This window comes from Canis lupus, chromosome 31 (genome assembly GCF_003254725.2).
Source record: "Canis lupus dingo isolate Sandy chromosome 31, ASM325472v2, whole genome shotgun sequence".
In the NCBI taxonomy this organism is placed as follows: Eukaryota; Metazoa; Chordata; class Mammalia; order Carnivora; family Canidae; genus Canis; species Canis lupus.
The window spans coordinates 35,517,727-35,538,645 of NC_064273.1; the positions used below are offsets into that span (position 1 = coordinate 35,517,727).

Here is a 20,919-nt window from a genome sequence, read left to right on the forward strand (position 1 = left end):
TGGCCGACTTCTGTGAGCCGCACTGCTCAGGCTCCCTTTTCCCTTGGCTGGGGATTGGGCTTGTTAGGATGAGAGAGAAGCAGGTGTGTAAATCCCACTGCCCTTCCTTCTGGTCTTAGCGTGACTGTGGTTCCCTCCACCACTGCAGCCGCTGGGACACGGTCCACTCTGCCCCTTCACACCCTGGTCAGAGGGTTCCCTGGGCCCCTCAGCTCTGTGATCCTGCCCCTGCCTGCACCTCCGTGGATGGGCCCTCCGGCAGCCTCCTCCCATGAACCCTGGAATAGAATCCCCTGTCCTGCTGCACTCCGCTCACGCAGCTGGTGAGGATACAGCTGTAGCACTTTCCTACTGTATGAGTCTGTCCAAATCTCTGGAGCTTCAGGGGCTCCCGACTGGCTCAGTCAGTAGAGCATGCGACTCTTGATCTCAGAGTCGTGAGTTCGAGCCCCATGTTGGGTGTGGAGCCTACTTAAAAAAGGCAAATCTTTGGAATGTTCAATTCAAGCTAAGCTTGCTGCGGTTGGTCTGTCCTTATAAGAAGAGGTGAGGACACACTGATACGAGGGCACTTGTGCACGGAGGATGGCCATCTACACACCAAGGAGAGAGGGCTCAGAGGAAGCCAGCCCTGCCCCATCCTTGATCTCAAACTTCCAGCCTCAGGGCTAGGAGAAGTGGGTTTCTATTAAGACGCCAGCCAGCGCCAGCTAACACTTGCTATCTCCATCCCAGTTCATGAGGGGAGTCGTAGCCCACGTGGCCATCTGGAGCCCACCCCCCCACCACCACCACCAATCGACTTTTCCCACACTGCTGTTGCTCACCAGGCTATTTTATGTTGGCCAGGAGGGAGGACGAGGTGGGTCTTCCATGAAAGAATTTTCCCTTTGCTCTAAATTCCCACCCGGCTTTATTTTCTGGACCATAAAAAACATGTTAAGTGTTCCTCAGTAAATGAATGCTAAGGTATCCCACCGTGCACCCACCACCACCTGCTCTGGGCACACGGCGGACCAGAGGGAAGCACGTTTAACCGAGTTAAGCTTATTTATTTTTCTCAAATCAAGACACATCCACTTGGGGTAAGATCGTGACATTCAGGTGCATCAGAAAATTATGGCTTCTTTTAGAGCCGGTTCCAGGGCCGGCTAGCTGCCTGCCTTTCTGCACACTTGAGACAAAAAGGATTGGGGTGTTTTGTCCAAGACCTGGCACTTAGGCGCACGAGGCTTTCAGCTGGACTCTTACGGTCTCGTCTCGGTCTCGGCGGTTCATTGATCTCAGACCTGGAAGCCTCCTTGGGGAGAGGAGGTGGAGGACGCAGCGGCCAGCTCAGAGGGCTGTTGTGTCCAGGAGCCCTGGGGGGTGCGGGGGTGCGGCCTAGGTGTGCACTGCTGCTCAAGGCCGCGGCTGCAAGCCCTCGTGTAAATCAGTGCAGGAGGTCGGGAGGTGGAAGGCTTTTCTCCAGTCCGTGCTCACACTTCTTTTCTGACAGTGGAGGCAATAAAGGTGGAGTGAGTTTAGGCAATTTTATTTATTTTTTTATTTTTTAAAGATTTTATTTATTTATTCATGAGAGACACAGAGGCAGAAGGAGAAGCAAGCTCCATGCAGGGAGCTCGACGCGCGACTCAGTCCTTGGACTCCAGGATCATGCTCTGGGCCACAGGCAGGCACCAAATCACTGAGCCACCCAGGCGCCCCATTTTTTTTTTTTCTTTTAAAGACAGTTTAGGCAATTTTAAACAGTAATCAGAACCTTCCAGGTTAGCAAGCCCAGCATTCTTTAGGATCGTTGTCAGTAATTAAAACTAAAAATGGATTGTTTTAAAAGTTCAGTTGAGGGGTGCTTGGGTGGCTCAGTCGGTGAAGCATCTGCCTTCAGCTCAGGTCGTGATTCCGGGGTCCTGGGATCGAGCCCCACGTCTGGGCTCTCTGCCCAACAGGGTGTCCGCTCCTCCCTCTGCCTCTGACGTTCCCCCTGCTTATGCTCTCTGGCTTGCGCGCGCGCTCTCTCTCTCTCTCTCTGTTAAATAAATAAATAAAATCTTTTTAAAAAATAAAAGTTCAGTTGGATGCTGACAGCAACAGGCCCTGATGGAACAGGGCAGTGTGCCTCGGAGGCTTAAAAGCCTTTATTGAGTACAAATCCTATCTTTGATGGTGGCTTTTATATCATTTTTAATGTCTCCAGGAGTTGTGAAATCATGTAAGACAGTTTCTACTATGAGTTGCTTTCATGGGTATTTGTGATAAATCAGCGGAGGTGACTCATCCAGTGTTTGTGGTGTGCATGATGGCACGGAAGTTGAGTTGACAGGTATGGAAATGAGAATCAGATTTTTTTTTTTTAATTGAAGCATAGTTAATAGGCAGTGTTATCCCAGTTTCAGGTGTACCATGTAGTAACTCAACAGTTCTGAAGGTTACTCAGTGCTCATCATCATCACTTTTTTTTTAAGATTTTATTTATTCATTTATTTGAGAGAGAAATCTAGAGAGGGAGCACGCACAGGAGAATGAGCAGGGGGAGGGGCAGAGGGAGAGGGAGAAGCAGACTCCCCGCTGAGCAGGGAGCCCAGTGCGGGGCGATCCTGGGACTCCAGCATCGTGACCTGAGCTGAAGGCAGATGCTCAACCCACTGACCACCCGAGTGCCCCGATCAGTGTACTTTTAATCCCCTGTGTGTTGAAAATACGGAACACTTCATGAATTTGCCTGCATCCTTGCTTAGGGGCCGTGCTAAGTGAGCACGATAATTAGAGGTTTGATTAGCAGATAACTGGAAAGTGATATGAAGGCTGGATATTGACTTTCAGTGGGGTCCTGAGAAGGTACCACGATGAGGAAGGGGTAGGAAGTCAAGTCACGTGACCAACACTTGCAGGCTTCCAGGGAGATGTACGGCCCATCCGCCTGTCCTGGAGGAGGGCTCTAGGGAGGCCAAACCCTCTCACTTCAAATAATCCACAGGCTGCCCCATGGAAGGGGGCATTGCTACAGAGCACAGGCGTGGGTCTGCTGGGAAGTAGGGGTGCCGCGAACTCTTTAGAAAGTTCCATGAGGACAGGCACTGGATCCATCCCAGGATGGAGCATTGCACCTGCACGGATGGGTCCTCAATAAATATTTGTTGAATTAAACTGAGAAAGGAAGCAGGTGCCAGAACGGATGCTCTAGACTTATAACAAGTTAGGACATCAGGTAATAAGCTTCTCATCCCTGAGGATTGTGGCAGAAATGTCAGCGCCTTTTTGGGTGGCTCCGGGTGGCCGTGCTGTGTCATGGGGGATTTGGACTGCGCTGTGGTCCCCAGACCCGGGTTAGTTGTCCGTCACCTGGGACCTGGTTAAAAGCGTGGATTCCAGGTTCTCTTCTTGGGGTTGGAGATTACATAGAATAGTTCCTGGGGTGATACCAAAGGACATAACAGTGACCTGTCAGATTCATTTCAGTTCTTCTTTTTTTGTTTCTTTTTATTTTTTTAAAAATATTTTATGTATTTATTCATGAGAGACACACAGAGAGAGAGGCAGAGACACAGGCAGAGGGAGAAGCAGGCTCTGTGCAGGGAGCCCGATGTGGGATTCGATCCCGGGACTCCAGGATCACGCCCTGAGCCGAAGGCAGACGCTCAACTGCTAAGCCACCCAGGTGTCCCTGTTTTTATGTTTCCTAATTAAAACCTAGCCTCGTGTCCAAGTTTGGTGATTATTTTGTGCAGGCAGTTACACTCATTGCTGCATGACTAACCACATCCAACAGAGAGGCGACGGCTACTTGTACTTGCCAGGCCCTGTTCTAGGCACAGGGGGCTTGGCAGCGAGCCACAGCGGTAACAGATCTGGCCTTCCCGGATCTATGTTTGATGAGAAGATACAGACAAATCTGGTAAATATGCAGTTATTTGGAAGGTGGATTAAAATGCAGACGAAGGCATGCTGGGAGTAGGCAAGTGTTCCTGAGCTCTGTAGGATGTGCCAGGGAAGGGGTCTTCCTGCAGTGACGCACTAGAGTGGAGGCCCAGAGAAAGAGAGAGAGAGAGGGAGTGAGTACGCGGGCAGGGGTGTTCCAGGCCATGGGAACAGCTGGGGCACAGGCCCTGAAAAGGATGTGTGCTTGCATGTTGGAGGAGCCCCAGGGTGGCTCCAGTGGGAGCACGATGGGTGAGCTGTGTGGGACAGGAGGGGAGAGACAAGCTGGAAGGGGGGCCTTGCTGCTGCTGAGAGGTATGTGGTCGAGAAGGTGAAATGAGGAGCTTGGCTTTGGAAATGCCAAAGTGAGACCCCTTTTGTGCCGTGCAAGGTGAGTGGTCCCGGAGCAGCTGAATATGCATGTGGGTCTCCAACGAGGGGTCCCAGACAGACGGAAATCTGAGCATCGACTCCAGAGCAGCTGTGTGAAGCCTCAGTTAGAGGTAGCATCCTGGGGCATGAGCCTGGACAGAGCGGTGAGGTCCAAGATCAGGGCCCGAGACATCCCAAACCTTGGAAGCTGGGGAGGTGAGGAGGCATCGTCCCGGGACCTGAAAAGGAGCAGCAGGGAGAGAGGAGGGGAGCTCGACGGTGGTTATGTCAGGGGACATAGAATCAGGGGAAACAGAGTCAGGAACAGGCCCTCGATGGCCAAAGGATGCAAGGTCTGGCGGTTGGCCTTGGAGCCCTGTGGGTTCAAATGAGAAGGGACATGAGGACTTGGCAGCCGTGAGTGCCAACACCTCTTGTAAGGGGCTTCACTGCAGGAGCATGGCGGCATGGGGCCATGGTTGGAACAAGCTCTGGGGTTGTTGCCTGTTGCTGTCTTTCCTAGGATGGGCGATAGAACAGCCTGTTTGTAAGCAGGCATGATCCGGGGGCGGGGGGCGGGGTGGGGGACAAATAGATGATGCAGAAGAGAGTTGGGGGCATTGGTGGTGTGCTGTCCTGAGTGGGTGATGGTGGGATCCAGAGTGGGTGGCGGGAGTTAGGGGATGGATGGGGTCTTTCTCTACGTTTGCTGCACCAGTGACCTTGAATGATGGTACAGAGGAGCTCTCAAGTCTCTGCTGGAGATCTTGCCAAGGTCCATATGTTGCAGCCTTTCCAGCCAAACCTTGGTGTTTCCTGTTTCTAGAATGTTCTAGAAGGTTTCTCTGTGGCCGTGCTGTACCCTAATTGGGAAAATACTTGTATTTTGCAGAGGAAAAACCAAAGAGGGGTGCATCTGTCATTTCTCGTTTGGGTTAGCATTCTTTCAAAATATCTGGACACCATAAAAATGTGGAGATCTATGGAGATTTAATGTCTTTCCTGAGAGGAATTTACTTGGAAGGGCTTTAAAAAGTCTTTTTTAGCAGAGAATGATCTCTTTGATCACCATATGCCTATTAAAACATTTTTTTCTCCCCCTCATGGGTTTAACGAGAAAAAACCATCAAAGCCTTTTACAAACCGCATAGAAGTAGCTGGTTTCTTAAATGGCTGGCCTGGAATGAGCAAAGGCTGGCAAACCCAAAACAATGGCCTTTCTGTGTCACTCATTCCAGGTTTGGGCCATCAGACAGCAGGCACAGAGAGGATGCAAAATGGAGATAACACTTCAGATTTTTAAGAAGAGGTCATTGTAAATTGGGCTACGTCCCGTCCCGCAGTGAGATGAACATGAGGATTCTTGGATCGTCACTCATTGCGTGTAGTTGTCCGCGTTTGCTAGAAAGTGTTCGTACCTTTGTGACACTGAGGACTTAAGTCACTCTTTCTGATTTCAAAGTCCTTAATGGAGGTCTGGGTGGCTCAGTGGTTGAGCATCTGCCTTCAGGGCGTGATCCTGGGGTCCTGGGATCGAGTCTCAGGTCGGGCTCCCCACAGGGAGCCTGCTTCTCCCTCTGCTTGGGTCTCTGCCTCTCTGTCTGGGTCTCTCATGAATAAATAAATGAAATCTTAAAAGAAAAAATAATAAAGCCCTTCGTGGTAATATTGTATGTGTCTTTTCATAAAATAAACTGTGAGAGGCTCACCTGGCAAACCCATTTGGCTGATCAGTTTTATTTTTATTTTTTAAAGATTTTATTTATTTGACAGAGAGAGAGAGGACAAGCAGGGGAAGCAGGAGAGGGAGCAGCAGACGCCCCACTGAGCAGGGAGCCCGACGTGGGACTCGATCCCAGGACCCTGGGATCACGACCTGAGCCAAAGGCAGACACTTAAGCACTCCAGCCACCCAGGTGCCCCAGCCCATCAGTTTTATTTTTTTATTTATTTTTTATTTTTATTTTTTTTGCCCATCAGTTTTAAATGCAGTACAGGGTGTAGACAAGTACGGGTTGTGTGATCGGCAGTCTGTGGCCCTGTGCTAATTCTTTTGTGTTTCACACAGTATTAAAACTGATTATAGTAGCTTGACAGATCGCATCATAAAACAGAGGGACTTGTTTTTTTTTCTTTTCTTTTTTTCTTAAGATTTTATTTATTTATTCATGAAAGACACAGAAGGAGAGACAGAGTCACAGGCAGAGGGAGAAGCAGGCTCCACGCAGGGAGCCTGATGTGGGACTCGATCCCAGGACACCGGGGTCACACCCTGGACCAAAGGCAAACGCTCAACCACTGAGCCACCCGGGCGTCCCAGGACTTATTTTTTTCTTAAGTGTGTCGAGTGGCAGGGGGCAGGGGCTTAGAAATTAAACTTTAAATTCAGTGGATCAACGTCATATAATTAATCTCTCGTTACTTAGTGTCTCCTTCCTCACTGGTCTCATAGTCAAGTCAGAGACTGAAGATCATGATGAAAGAGAAAGTTGGTTTCCTGTCTCGGTCCTCGGTGGTGAGATCTGGAAAGGGCACCGGAGCTTCTTTATTATCTCCGTGGCCCCGGGGCACGTGGTAGCTGCTCACAAATTATTTATTGCAAAAAATAATCTTCCCCAAAGACTTGAAACAGAATTTTGAAGAGATACTTGTACACCTGTGTTCTTATCAGCATTATTCAGCCAAAAGGTGGGAAGCAACCCGAGTGTCTGCTGATGGATGAATGGACCAACACCGTGTGATGTGTCCATACGGTGGATTATTATTCAGCCCCACATTCTGACACCTGCTACGACGTGGGTCAAGCTGGAGGGCACTGTGCTCAGCGAGATATGCCAGATGCAGAAAGAGAAATACTGTGTGGATTCCACCGGAGTAGTCAGATTCATAGAGTCAGAATGTCAGATGGACGGTGGGTGCTGGGGGCCGGAGGAGGGAACGAGGAGCTTGTGTCTCCTGGGGATGGAGTTTGGCTTAGAAGAAGATGGACAAGTTCTGGAGGTGGACAGAGGTGACGGCTGTACACCAGCGGGAGTGGTCTTCATGGCAGTGACCTCGTATCCTTAAAAATGGTTACGATGGCAAATTTTATGTGTATTTCACCACAATTAAAGAAATGAATCTTGGGCACCTGGGTGGCTCAGTGGTTGAGCATCTACCTTTGGCTCAGGTCATGATCTCGGGGTCCTGGAATCAAGTCCCGCATCGGGCTCCTCGCAGGGAGCCTGCTTCTCCCTCTGGCTGTGTCTCTGCTTCTCCCTGTGTGTCTCTCATGAATAAATAAATAAAATCTTAAAAAAAAAGTCTTTAAAAAAAAAGAAATGAATCTTAATGCCTAGAATAATAGCAAAAAACAGCCATTTTATGAAAACAGTAAGTTGGCAATCTTGCCTCTTGCTGCAGCAGGTGCATATAGGCTTTGTCTTTCTTTTTTTCTTTTTTTTTTTTTTAACATTGAGTAAAAACAGACGATATTTGAATGTGAGACCTGGATGAAGTTTATTCTGTGTCTCTTTTCTGAAAGATGGGATCTGAAATAGCTTTTCAATTGCGGTTACCAACCCGTGAGCAAAAGGGAGCATTTAGCGAACCTCCGGAAATATCTTGAGAGTTAAGATATTACACCTTTGATGAGAATCTGTTTAAACTCCTTTTGGAAAATGTGCAGAAAGAGCTGATTTTTAGCTAACACGACGTCTCCTAAGATCCCTGGAAACCTGTAATGGGTTTTGGGGAGTAGTCAGTTACCTCTCCGGAAGGAAGACGCTACCTTGCCGTCTGGAAATAGAAGTTTCCCCTCCCTCCACAGTCAAATATGGAGACAAATCTGCTTTGGAACTTTTTGGTAGTGCTTTCTGTAAAAAGCACTGTTGGGGGCACCTGGGTGGCTCAGTGGGTTAAGCGTCTGACTTTTGGTCTCGGCTCAGGTCATGATCTTAGGGTTGTGAGATCAAGCCTCGTGTCAGACTCTGGACTCAGCAAGGAGTCTGCTTGACAATCTGTCTCTCTCCTTCCCTCCCTCCTCCCCCCCTCCTCTTCCTACCCTCTCCCCCTCTCCTCTCCCTCTTTCCACCATTTGTACGGACATGTGCACCTGCATGCATGTACTCCACATGCTCCTTCAAATAAATCTTAAAAAAAATAAAAATAAAAAGCACCATTTAGTGTGAATTTTCTTGTCCATGGTAAAGGAGATCATTATTTTCATTGGCATCAGTGAATAAGGCCTAACCTTGTGACTCTTACACAGGACTGTTGAAATATCCACCTTCATTCCTCTGGCAGTGGGGTTGCATCCTGCCACAGGTGGATGACGTAAACCCAGAGGATGAGGAAACTCCAACCAGGGAGGTCTCTAGGCAGGAGGTGGAAACCCGCAGACACAGCTTCATTAGGGCGGTGGGTTTAGCACACTGGGGGAGACCCACATTCCAAATGGCCTGCCTTGTTTGAATTCTCTTTTCTTTTCTTTTCTTTTCTTTTCTTTCTTTTCTTTTCTTTTCTTTTCTTTTCTTTTCTTTTCTTTTCTTTCTTTCTTTCTCTTTCTTTCTTATTTATTTATTTATTTATTTATTTATTTATTTATTTATTTATTTATTTATTTATTTTAGAGAGTGTGCACCCCCTGGAGGAGGGAGGGGCAGGGAAGAGCCAGTGCTCAGATCCAGGTCGAACAGATCCTGAAGTCACTGCTCGCTCCTGCTGCTCCACTTTAGAGAAAGTGCAGAGTGTATCCTGGGACCAGCGGCAGGAAATGAACTTGAGGCCGGCATCCTGTGAATGGACGTCGTTGCTGGCACGTTTCAGGGTTGCGGGCTGTGGGTGTGTGATAAAAAAAAAAAATCTCCCCCACTCTTGGCCTTCTCAATCTTCCTAACAGGGATGGGTTATCTGGAAAATTTCAAAACTCAAAGACCATCCCGTCCCGGCGGTAGCCACCCTCACCACCCCAGGGATGGGTTTTCACTGCAGAGAGAGCAGCAGTGACTGTCATGCCCAGAAGGATTCAGAATTGGGAATGGATGACTTTTAGGGTTTTTTTTTTTTTAAGATTTTATTTATTCACAAGAGATGCACAGAGAGAGGTAGAGACACAGGCAGAGGGAGAAGCAGGCTCCCTGCAGGGATCCCGATGTGGGATTTGATCCCATGACCCCAGGGTCACAACCTGAGCCGAAGGCAGATGCTCAACCCCTGAGCCACCCAGGCGCCCCATGACTTTTAGGTTCTTAAGACAGGGACCCTGCCCATCAACCCTCCTGTGCCCCACATTCTGCTCTTTTCCACCTCCACCTCCAGCATTGACCTGCCAAGCCCTGAGCATTCGTGGGAAACTTCACTGTGCCATCCACTTGTGGCTCCAAAAGAAACTGGGGAATCCATGGGGCTCTTGGCACGTGGTTTTTGTTTTTGTTTTTTTGGTAGAGGCCCCCTTGCAGTCATGAAAGCACAAGTGTGCGTGCACCCGGAGCCTGAATACATTGCGTAATCAAGCTCCTCTTAGCTAAAGTTCTGTAACATCTGGTTGTGTTAAGTGGAGCCCTTTGAAAAATGATCCCCCCCCTTCTTTATACAACAACCTTAATTTTAGATTGTGGAGAAACAGCGTGTGGCAGTTACTCTTGCTTTCTTCCACGAGATGTGTTTAAGTAAATGGGATTCGTCTGCAGAACCGAAGCGTAGGAAGAACCTGATTAACAAGATCAGCGCCTGTAATCACGTGTAATAGCTGTGGGCAAGCAGCCCCGCCGGGCCGGGCTGGAAAGCGGGCGGGCGCTGCCCGGGTCTGCGAGCCGGGCCTGCGGCAGATGGGCTGCTAATGTAATTAGGAATCGTTGTGTTAAATGAGCCATTATTTAAATTATCTGCTAATTTTCCTATCTATTAACCTGCTGAAAAAGAGACAGTGATATCTGAGAACTCTGGCTGCCAGTCGCTAACTAGGCGCGGAACTCACTCCTCTTTAATGCAACAGTTTGCCTTATCGGGTGGCATTCGGTGAGGTTATTGCCCCCGTGCATGTGATGGAGGAGGGACAGACCGAGGGAGATGGGGACAGCCCCTGTGTCGGGTTCAGATGATGTGGAGATCTGCGAGGCTCTTAGATTTCCAGACCGCACGTGTGTGTTATGATCAGGGTCTCTGAGTTTAAGGATATTTGGTGTTTGGGGTGCACGAAGCAAGGTTTTTTGTTGTTGTGTGTGTTTTTTTTTTTTAAAGATTTTCTTTATTTATTCATGAGAGACACAGAGACCCAGGCAGAGGGAGAAGCAGGCTCCCTGTGGGGAGCCCTATGCGGGACTCGATCCCGGGATCACGACCTGAGCCAAAGGCAAGTGCTCAACCACTGAGCCCCGAGGCCCCAAGGCAAGGTTTGCATGAGTCCACCTTCCCTGGTTTCTCCCTGCCCTGGGAGGCTGGTGGGGGCAAGGCAGTGGGGGCAGGAAGGAGCCGTTCCAGCGGTGAGCCGCCCAGCCCCGCGCTGCCGGGACCTCTGGGAGGTGGCGAAGCACGCTCTCCAGCTGTCCACGGGGTGAGGGAGCCAGCGACTGGAGGTCTGGATCTGCCAGATGTTGTATATTTTGGCTCGAGGGGGCTCCCAGGGGCCTTTGCTCCTTGGCTCTTCAGGTCTGCCCTGGATGTTGCTGCGGGGTCTTGCTCTTGATTCTGGCTTTGGTCATCCTTGGCTATCTGAGAGGTAAGCGTGTGCCTGTTTGGAAGAGCCACTGGGACATTAGTAGGCCCGCCCAGGCCATCTCTAGAAAACCAAAGTACTGGGCACACGTGTATCGGGAGCTTGACCTCTGGAACGCCCTCTCCCGCTTCTTCCAGCTTCTTGGCCGCCGTGCCTTCATCTCTTCTCCCAGGTGTTAGCTCACGTGCGTTCTTGCCCCTGCAGGTCAGGTGATTAGCAGATTCCTGTTAGTTGTAGTCATGATGGGGACCTTCAAAAAGACACCAGAAAATGTGTTTTGCTTTCCAGCTCATTGAAAGAAAAGGTATGCAATTGGGCGGCACCTGGGTGGCTCAGCCGGCTGGGCATCTGCCTTCAGCTCAGGTCATGATACCAAGGTCCTGCCCCACGTTGGGCTCCCTGCACAGAGGGGAGTCTGCTTCTCCTTCTCCCTCTGCCGGTCACTCCCCCTGCTTGCGCTCTCCCTCTCTGTCAAATAAATCTTTTTAAAAAAGAAAAGAAAAGGTTGCAGTTTGGAGGAATGGGAAGCCAAGTAAAGACCCAGACCACCAGGAGTGCCTGTCAGAATCACGCCAACACAAAATGAGGAAAATAAAACCCCACACAATGGGCCATCTTAAAAATGAGTGAGCTTTGTCTAGGCAGGGCCTGAGGATGAAGTCCTGAGTGTCCCCGAGAAGACTCCTAAAGAGAACGTCCTGAAGAAACTGCTAGAGTCAAGTTGCTCCAGAACGAGCCCTTGGCCGGAGGTCTGTTGGGTGTCATGGAGTTTGTGTTGGTGGCCACCAAGGACAGTAGAGAAGCTCCTTGACGTGAAGACAAACTGCCCGTTCACATTCGAAACCTGCCCAGTTCCCGCCCACCGGTAACTTGTGCAGAATGGCTGTCCCTGTTTCAGGATTATTTTGTAGGATGGCATCGTGCAGGTCCAGGCAGGACTGGTGGGGCTGGAAGGTATTGTTGAAAAAGTTCATGTCTAAGAGGGAAGTGTTTGCTTTGGGGGTGGTGGGATTCTCACACATCTCTCGTCTCTTAGAATAGATGGTCTAAGAATCTTTTGCCTTCTTGACCTTTTTGTGCATAATTCATAGGTGTGCAGTACAGACTTGTCTAATAAATGAATAACTTTTCCAAAAAAAGAAACCTGTTTCTTTAGCCCAGAATATGCAGATCTGCTACTTCGTGGCCACTCAGTAAAGGTTTCTCTGTCCCCACCATGACGTAGTCAGTGGCTGTTTATTGAGCACCTACTGTGTCCTGGCTGCTGTCCAAGGTGCTGGAGACGGAGCACAAACCACACCCAGGCCCCGCCCTCCCACAGGGTGCCCTGTGCTGGGGAGTCATCTGGAGAACACAGTTGGACTCCATCCAGCGTGGAAATGGTGCACCAGGGTCTGGGGACCCAGAATTCCCAGGAATGATGTGTAAAGGGTTTCCAAGAGCACAGAGGAGGGAGATAACCACAGGGGGGATGAGAATGGAGGGGCTATGGTGGGAAACCCAGGAAGGTGGTGTTTCTGAGGCTTCCAGAAGGCTGGTGAGTAGGGGCTGGTGCTGCTTGTAGCCTCACGAGCAGGCTGGGACCTCGGGGGTCACCAGTGAGCCCTGCCGGCGCTGGCACCGTAAGGCAGAGTTGATGAGGGAAGGGAGGTGAGGAATCCAGACCCCAGCTAACTCACTGATGCTTTCCAGTGACCGGGGTAAGGGCAGAAGCTCCAGAGAGTATGTTTGGGGTTTTGCTGAATCTAAGAAGTGACCAAAAAAACAAACAAACAAACAAACAAACAAACAGACAAAAAAACTTGTCCTGTCAAGTCCTGCAGTTCTGAACTTTCCTGGGCCTTTTGACCTGGACCGTAGGCAGCTTTGAGGACAGGCCTGTGGACATTTCTTTCCTCCCTGCTGGGTTCCTAGCTCTTCAGGGCCTGTGTCTGCTGCTTACCCTCCCGGAGGCCGCTGTGCTGAAGGCCAGCGGCCCTCGGAACACAGGCCCCAGCTCCTCACGTCACACGTGGCTGTGTTCTAGAAGAAACAGAAGGCGACTTCCCCACCATTGGGAGGGAAGAGGGACTCCTACCTCTGGGATGGGCATGTCTGCAACCCTGGTGTGAAGTGGGACGTGGTCTTTCTTCAGCACTTAAAAAAAAAAAAAGATTTTATTAGAGACCAAGGGAGAAGCAGACTCCCCCCTGAGTGGGGAACCTCGATCCCAGGACCCCAGGAGCATGACCTGAGCCAAAGGCGGATGTTTCCCCGGATGAACCACCCAGGGGCCCCTATCTTCAGCCCTAAGTCATTTCCTGTTGTGTTTTGAAAATGCAAACGTTCCCTGGGTTTGAGAGACAATGTGTGCATTTTCAATGTCCCGTGATGGGGCTGGGCGACATGTTCCAGGATTAGGCCATCATATGTGTGGACTTGAACCCAAGGAGGTGGGAGATGATTCGGGAAGCTGGGGATGAAGGAAGCCGAAGAGGTCGGTGCAGGCGTGTGCAGTCAGGCTAACAGGACTGCACCCTGAGCCTCGGAGGTCCAGCCCTTTCAGAGCATGTGGGGGTGAGATGTATAGGGCAGGGGGCACTGAGCTTCTTCCTCTGTGGTTGAGACTCCTACCCGGAGGGAGGCTTGGCTCTGGCTGGAAGTCAACTCCGCTTCTGGCGTCGGCACACGGGAGAAGGTATTGGCTTGTCTGGTGTGCAGAAATGTCACTTGAAACACGACCCGTGGGGTTCACCCTTGGACATCCATCCCTTTCCTGTCTTTGGGCTGCCTCATCTTTTGGGGCGATCTCTCTCCTCAAATCTTAACACTCTAGCAACAGCCGGGGTGGCCTACTTTGCCAAAGCCATGACTCCAAAATGAATTTTCTTGCAGGGTGGCCCCTACTGAAGGAGCTGTGTTGTCCCGAATGCCTGGGCTGGACGGTTAGGATTTGTGCATGTGTAAAATAATACAATCTGTATTCTGGTGCAGCTTTCTCCGCTTTTGTGTTCTCTGCTTTTGCACAGGGGGGCATTGTGTGTTCTGGTAGGAGTAAGGGTGGGGGTGTGTGAAAGCACCCGGTTCTGGTATGATGCGGAGGCTGTGGGAGGGAATCTACCCAGAAAGTCCCTGGTCACTGGGGCCATTATGTCAAGGACAGTCGTCTTGTGTCCTTCTGACCACACCGTGTTGTGCAGGAGCATTTGGTGTAGATGTGGGATGCCCCAGCGGCTGGCCTGTCTATACACGGCCTGCTGGGGGGCGGTGGGGTGCACGGGGACCCAGAAACACTCATGGAGCTGGCACGCTTTCCTGATCGACCACGAGCGTGGGCAGGAAGGATGCTCATGTTCAGGAATCTAGATCTTTGATTGTCTGTGACTTTTAATACTGATGAAGCAGTCCTCACTGTTGTGCAATTGGTTTTTGGTTTTGTTTTGTATTTTTTGGGTGATTGATGTGTGTCTTGCTGCATATACTCAGTCACACTCTGCTTTTTTTTTTTTAATTTTTAAAATATTTTATTTATCTGAGAGAGAGAACGAGCTGTGGGGAGGGGCAGAGGGAGACAGAGAGAGAAGCAGCCTCCTTGATGAGCAGGAAACCTGACGCAGGACTCGATCCCGGCACCCTGGGATCATGACCTGAGCTGAAGGCAGACCCAACTGACTGAGCCACCCCAGGTGCCCCCACTTTCTTCCTTTAAAGGTGTGGAATTCTCTGTTTGGCCTCATGAGGGAGTCCTGTTGGTTTTTCCTTTCTCAAACTTCACCCGCTTTCATCCAGGCCACTTGGAAAGCTCATCTTGCCCCCAGGAACCCTTTAAATCTGGACACAGGACCCTGTGAGTTGCATGGATGAACTTACGTACGCTTGCATCCAGTGTCTGCTCTTGGGACTAAAGCCTTGGTGCTCGACAAGCTGCATTTTGGAACTTGATTCCCCAGATGGGTAAAGGTCCCATCGTGGCTGTTCTCACATTGGCCATATGTGATACTGTGATTTACAGGAAGAAATCTATATTTGGTCTTATTCTAGCTCCTGGCTGAGCTCCAGAAACCTTAAGAATTCCCCCAGGGAGGGGACTGATTAAAGGATTCTTTTGGTATGCATACCAAGCCCCTTTGGACCACACCTGAGTGACTTGGGAAAGCTCCCAGGTTGGGAAACCAGCCTGGGAGGAGAGAAGGAGTCCAGCCTCTCCTCTGGAAGGGCAGAGGTGCTGGAGGTTGAAACCATCACCACCATGGATTTCATCAGCCATCCTAAGTGTGAGGCCCCCGTGAAAACATAAACCACAGGATCAAAATGGAAATGTGACGTGGGAAGCCACAGGATTAAGAAACATGCTTCCATTGGATGTAGACGGGATGAACTCATCCCTCAAAAGAATTGAAGTTGAGGGGATTAAAAAAAAAAAAAAAAAAAACCTGCACAGAAGGGTGCTTGGGTAGTTTAGTGAGTTCAGGTTCTGATTCTTGATCTCAGCTCAGGTCTTGATCTCAGGGTCATGAGTTCAAGCCCCAAGTTGGGCTTCACATGGGGCAGGGATCCTACTTAAAAAAAAAACCTGCACAGAGATTCTGATGCGCTCGCTTTGAGGATCATGTCATGGGGAGCCACTGAAGACGAGAGTGTCCAGGAGCAGAGAACTCTGCCCTGTGGGAATATCTGGCCCGTCCCACTGACCTGCATGCAGAGGTCACCTGTTCTGACTGCTGGGTGCTCACGAGATCCCCCTGCATCGCCAGCTCCTCTCCCGTCAAATCCAAGTACGTGCACACTTGCTTGGCACCCCTTTGCACGTTGATGAGAAACTCAGATGCAGTCCAATCCACGTTGTAGTTTGGGGGCTTAGGGCTGTTGGGCATCAAATATTTGAATGGGGAACCAGGTCATTTTTATTCAGACTACGTGCTGTCTGAAATATGCAGACCTCTCTGTAGGGGAGTGAAGCTTGCACCTCTTCTAGTGACTCTGTTAGTAAATGCAGATGAAGAGCAGAATTCACCTCTAAGGTTAAGGTGTAGAAAGTGACTTCTATCATCTTTTTTTTTTTTTAATATTTTATTTACTTATTCATGAGAGATACAGAGAGAGAGGCAGAGACATAGGCAGAGGGAAAAGCAGGCTCCATGCAGGAAGCCCGATGTGGGACTTGAACCCAGGACCCCGGGATCACGACCTGAGCCAAAGGCAGACGCTTACCCGACCGAGACACCCAGGCGCCCCTTGAATGTACCTTCTTTTCAGGCCTAGTGTGTATTGGAAGCAAAGCCGATCCCCCTCCCTGCTCTAAACTTCTTAATGGATCACGTTCAGATTTCTATTCCAAAGCCGCATTTAAAAAGAATTTCTAATCCAAGTTTTTTCCCCCGAATAATACATCGTTCTTGGGGCTTAGTTTTTGAGAGAATTATTCAAGAGCGTTGCCTTATTCACGCCACCTGATCGTGTCTGTTTTTCCCTTGCAAATCAAAGCTGCAGATTCTCGTTGACACTGGAAGCAGCAACTTCGCCGTGGCGGGCGCCCCGCATTCTTACACAGACTCGTACTTCGACGCGGACAGGTGAGTGAGGGGTGAGCGGCTGGGCATGGCGGGGTTTCGGGGCGCCACACCAGTGCTTGAGAATACGCGTGGACAGGAGAAGCCCAGAGTCTGCATCACTTGAGGGGGGGTCTGTGTATGGCTATGTTTGTGTGTCTGTGTAGATAGATGTCTGTGTGTATGGTTGTGTGCATTTTTGTATGTGTAGGTATCTGTGGGGACGTGTCTGTGGTTGTGTGCATATTTGTGTAGACATCTGTGTCTGTGTGTATGGCATACGTATTTGTACGTGTAGATGTTTGCAATGGTTTATGGTTTTGTATGTATTTGTCTGTGCATGTGGTCGTATATCTGTGTGTGTATCTGTGGAAATCGGCATATGTGTATTTGGTCGTATATATATTTGTATATGGTGGTGCGTCTATTTGTGTGTCTGTACACATCTGTGTATATGTAGATACTTATGTGTGTGTGATTATGCGTTTATTTGCATGCATGTGTGTGTTTGTGTAATTTGCATGTACATATATGGTTGTGTGCATATTTGTATGTATTTGTGTAGACATCTCTGCGACTGTGTGTGTGGTGTACGAATTGTGTGTAGATGCTTGCATGTACTTATGGTTGTGTATATTTGTGTGTATGTGCATGTGGTCATATGTCCGTGTCTATGTATTTGTGTATGTGTATAGGTATCTGCATATGTGTATATGGTTGTGTGTCTGTGTCTCTGTGTAGATCTCTGTATATGTCGATATCTGTGTGTGTATATGATTGTATATTTGTGTGCGTGTGTTGATAGTTTGCATATGCTTATATATGGTTGTGTGCATATTTGGATAGACATCTGTGCATATGTACATATCTCTGTGTATATGGTTGTGTGTCTGTGTAGATGTCTGCATATGTGTGTCTGGTTGTGTGTTTGTGTAGACGTCTGTGTATATGGGTAATGTGTGTGTGTGGTTGTGTTTTTCTGTGGCTGCTGTAGTTGTCCGGGCATGTGTGTATGCATCTGTACGGGCTCCTTCCAGGGCATTCCAGGGGAGGATTCTCCTAGTGGCTGTGGTACGTGCTCATGACATTTACCCTCTGAAAATGCGAGTGTGCTGGAAGTTGTGTAGTTGCACCTGACTGCAGAGCGCACACCGTCCTCTGATGGTCATTGAGGGGCGGTGAGCTGGAGCAGGGACAGGGCATCAGGTGTGAGCACGAGGCTGTTCTGGGCAGCGGCCTGGGGTTCTTGGAGAACCACCTTTGTGTTGCCCCGAGGTTCAGCAGTGGTCAAAGTGTGGTTCATTGAAACCACTTCTGTGCAAGGAGGGTTCCTGGTGTGAGAAATCTGTGGCTCACAGGGGACGGAACGCAGAGCATTCAGGCCAGGGACAGGCTCCGAGCCTGCCGTCCCAGGGCGGGGTGTGCACCTGGACGGAGGTCTCTGCATGGTCTGGCATCGGGGAGCCCGGCATGAGCTCGGGGGAAGCCCACTAGGACCTCGAGGCATCCTTCAGCTCCTGGGGAGCCCGTGGGGCCAGAGTCACTGTCTCCCGGAGGTGCAGGGTGATTTCACATCTGTTTTTGTGACCCTAAAATTGAAACTCAGATTAAACAAATTACCAGTGGTTTGCTTTCCAGGGGTGTGAGCTGTTGCGAGACTCCGAGCTTCCTCACTAAAGTCCCTGCCGTCCCTTTCCTGTCTCCCGGCTCACTTGCCTCGTCCCCCGTCTTTCTTCCAGAGAACAAACCCCCACTTTCGGTGGGGGAATGTAACAACTGAGTAATTGGCCTTCTGGAAATGGCAGGCCACTTGGACAGGGCAGGACAGCTAGCCTGGGGTGGGAAGGGCCCTTCTGTCTTCTCCAGGTAGCACGTCTCGGTCTCTGTTATGGTGGCACCAGAGACGTGGTCTCCTGTATGAACAACTGGAGAGTAGTGGTGGCAGGTGCTAGACAGGCCTCCGGGGGCCACCACGTACCCGGTTAGCCCTTGTTCGAAGAGCCTGTCATTTAGTGTACGACTCTGTGTGTTGATGACCCTTCGTCATTGACATTCCAGGATGAACTTCCTGGCCAGGGACTCCTTATGACAGAGAAGACTCAGATGTGCCCTGAGCATCACTGTGGCCACAGATACCTGCGTGGTGGGGGAAGGGCTGTTTCTGTGTGTGTGCAAGGGGAGGGAGGTCCCCTCTGCCCTTTCCCATTCTGTTGGGCGGTCCTTCCACATCCCCTGCCCCTCCACAGCCACCTGTCCCCAAGCTGGTTCATCATAATCATGGAGCAGAACTTCCAGTTGGTCGAGACCTCGATTTTACTCTACTCGCATAGCATGGGAGATCCAAGTTCCAGCTTCTAGGTCAGCGGTTCCCAGACCTTCAGCCCTGGTGCCACCCCCCTTTTGTAGCAAGTACTCTGTAATGCCCTGAATGAGACGCAAAGGTAGTATCACTTGCCTGCGTACGTACGTCTAAAGGCCCTGATGCCATAATTGAGAGAATGAGAAGAGGTCACGTGGAGGAAGGTAGGTAGCACCTTGATCTGTGCACGCTCTGCACGCTCTGAGTCGACTGCAGCAGGGGTCCGTGAGGTAGGGGTGCACGGGCCGTGAGCATCTCCGGGGGCTTGCAGCATTTAGCAGCTTGAGCCCTGGGAATGAGCATTTGCTCCCCAGTGAGTCAGCCGTAGTTCTTTGGCACACACCTGCAGCCTGGAATCCGTCAAGGCCAAAGGGCACTTTGCAAGCCAGTCACCCTTTCGTCACACGGATGCAGGCACTGAAACACTCGAGGGCAGATCATAGTGTTACAAATACTGTGTACGTTTAATACGTGTGCAATATTTAATCGACTGGAGGCTACTGGTGGCTTATTCACCTTCTACTTTGTTCATGGTTTGGTTGAACTGTGGTTCTGTCTCAGGCTTCAGCGGGACACGTCTTTTTTTTTTTTTTTTTTTAATACTTATTTGTGGCTTAGTGGTCTGCCTTCCGCCCAGGGTGTGATCCTGGAGACCCGGGATCGAGTCCCATGTCGGGCTCCCTGCACGGAGCCTGCTTCTCCCTCTGCCTATGTCTCTGCCTCTGTCTCTCTCTCTCTCTCTCTGTGTCTCTCATGAATAAGTAAATAAAATATTTAAAAAAATACTTATTTGTGAGAAAGAGAGAGTGAGATGGGGAGGGGCAGAGGGAGAGAGAGAGAACCTCAAGCAGACTCTGTGCTGAGCATGGAGCCTGAGGTGGGGCTTGATTCCACGACCCTGAGATCGTGACCTGAGCCGAAATCAAGAGTCAGATGCTTAACCGACTGAGCCACCACTGAGCCACCCGGGCGCCCCCAAGACATGTCTTTCTGACTTAACCTGCTCACCTTGCTGGCCAGGTGTGTGGTCAGGTGGTTCTTGTTTTTCATACTTAAGCGTCAAGCCTGATTAAACGTGAAAACTCATGGGAAGGCCTATAGTTCCGACGATGCCTAGGCCTTCCCTCTTGCTAACTCCACAGGAGAGCTGAGGGCTCCCTACCAGCTTTTGGGACGGTCGGGGTTCTCCTGGACTCCCCGTGCATGGGCAAATAGAGAAGTCCCAGAACCCACTGGGGGGTGCAGGAAGCCCCAGGCTCTGCTGCCCAGATGTCAGCCCGCCTGGTGCTGGCAGGTGTTGCCGAAATGTGCTTAGTACCCTTATGGGGCCGCGCCCTGGGCCTCCGTCCTTCTTTTAAGAGAACTGTTCATCCACAGGGCTGTCAGGTGTCTTCTTAGCCGCATCAGAGGGGAAGCATCACGGTTCTGAGTCTGGGGCAAGTTCCGTTCCATCGGCGGCACCCCTCCTGACGGTGGGGGTTTCGCAGGTGAAGTGCCTGCTGCGATTTGCGTTAACTTTCTTTTCTCTCCCTTTCTCTGTTGGTTCTTTGCCCCCCAATCCCGTGCTTCTCACAGGCTTCTACTGGACACAGATGTCATATTGCGAAGATGGGAACATTTTCTGTGTAAATGATGTATCACTGGTTTGCGTATTACTCTCAGCTGACTTTCCAGTTGGCCTAAGGCATGTGCTTTTCCACCACTGTGTTTAACGGAAGCCACGAGAACGTTCTCACTTCCCTTCCCGATTTCTGACAAAGGGTTCTTTTCTGAGCCGTAGCTCCCTGCCCTGTGATGCTTCTGTGTTTGCTTGTCCCTCTGATCTCCCTTAGTTATAATAAGGTTTCTGGTTGGGTTTGTCAGCTTCTGATTCAAGTCCGTCCCCAGCCCCCCCACACCTCTACCCCCCCCTCCCCCCAGTATCTGGATATTCAGGTTTAATGCTTCCTGAAACATTTCCCAGTAATTGGAGATTTGGCTTGGGGTTCTTTGACAGGAGCTCTTTGATTTATGGAATGAGCCGTCAGGCTACCCATTCATCATTTGTG

General features: G+C 50.2%; 1 protein-coding gene across 1 annotated transcript in view; it reads left to right on the forward strand.

The window, feature by feature from the left end:
* BACE2 (beta-secretase 2) overlaps positions 1–20,919 on the forward strand; it is a 79,771-nt gene that overhangs the window by 17,179 nt on the left and 41,673 nt on the right. Inside the window, exon 2 of the mRNA XM_025449756.3 lies at positions 16,448–16,536. Within this exon, the coding sequence (XP_025305541.1) occupies positions 16,448–16,536 (89 nt within the window). The remainder of the gene's footprint in view (positions 1–16,447; positions 16,537–20,919) is intronic.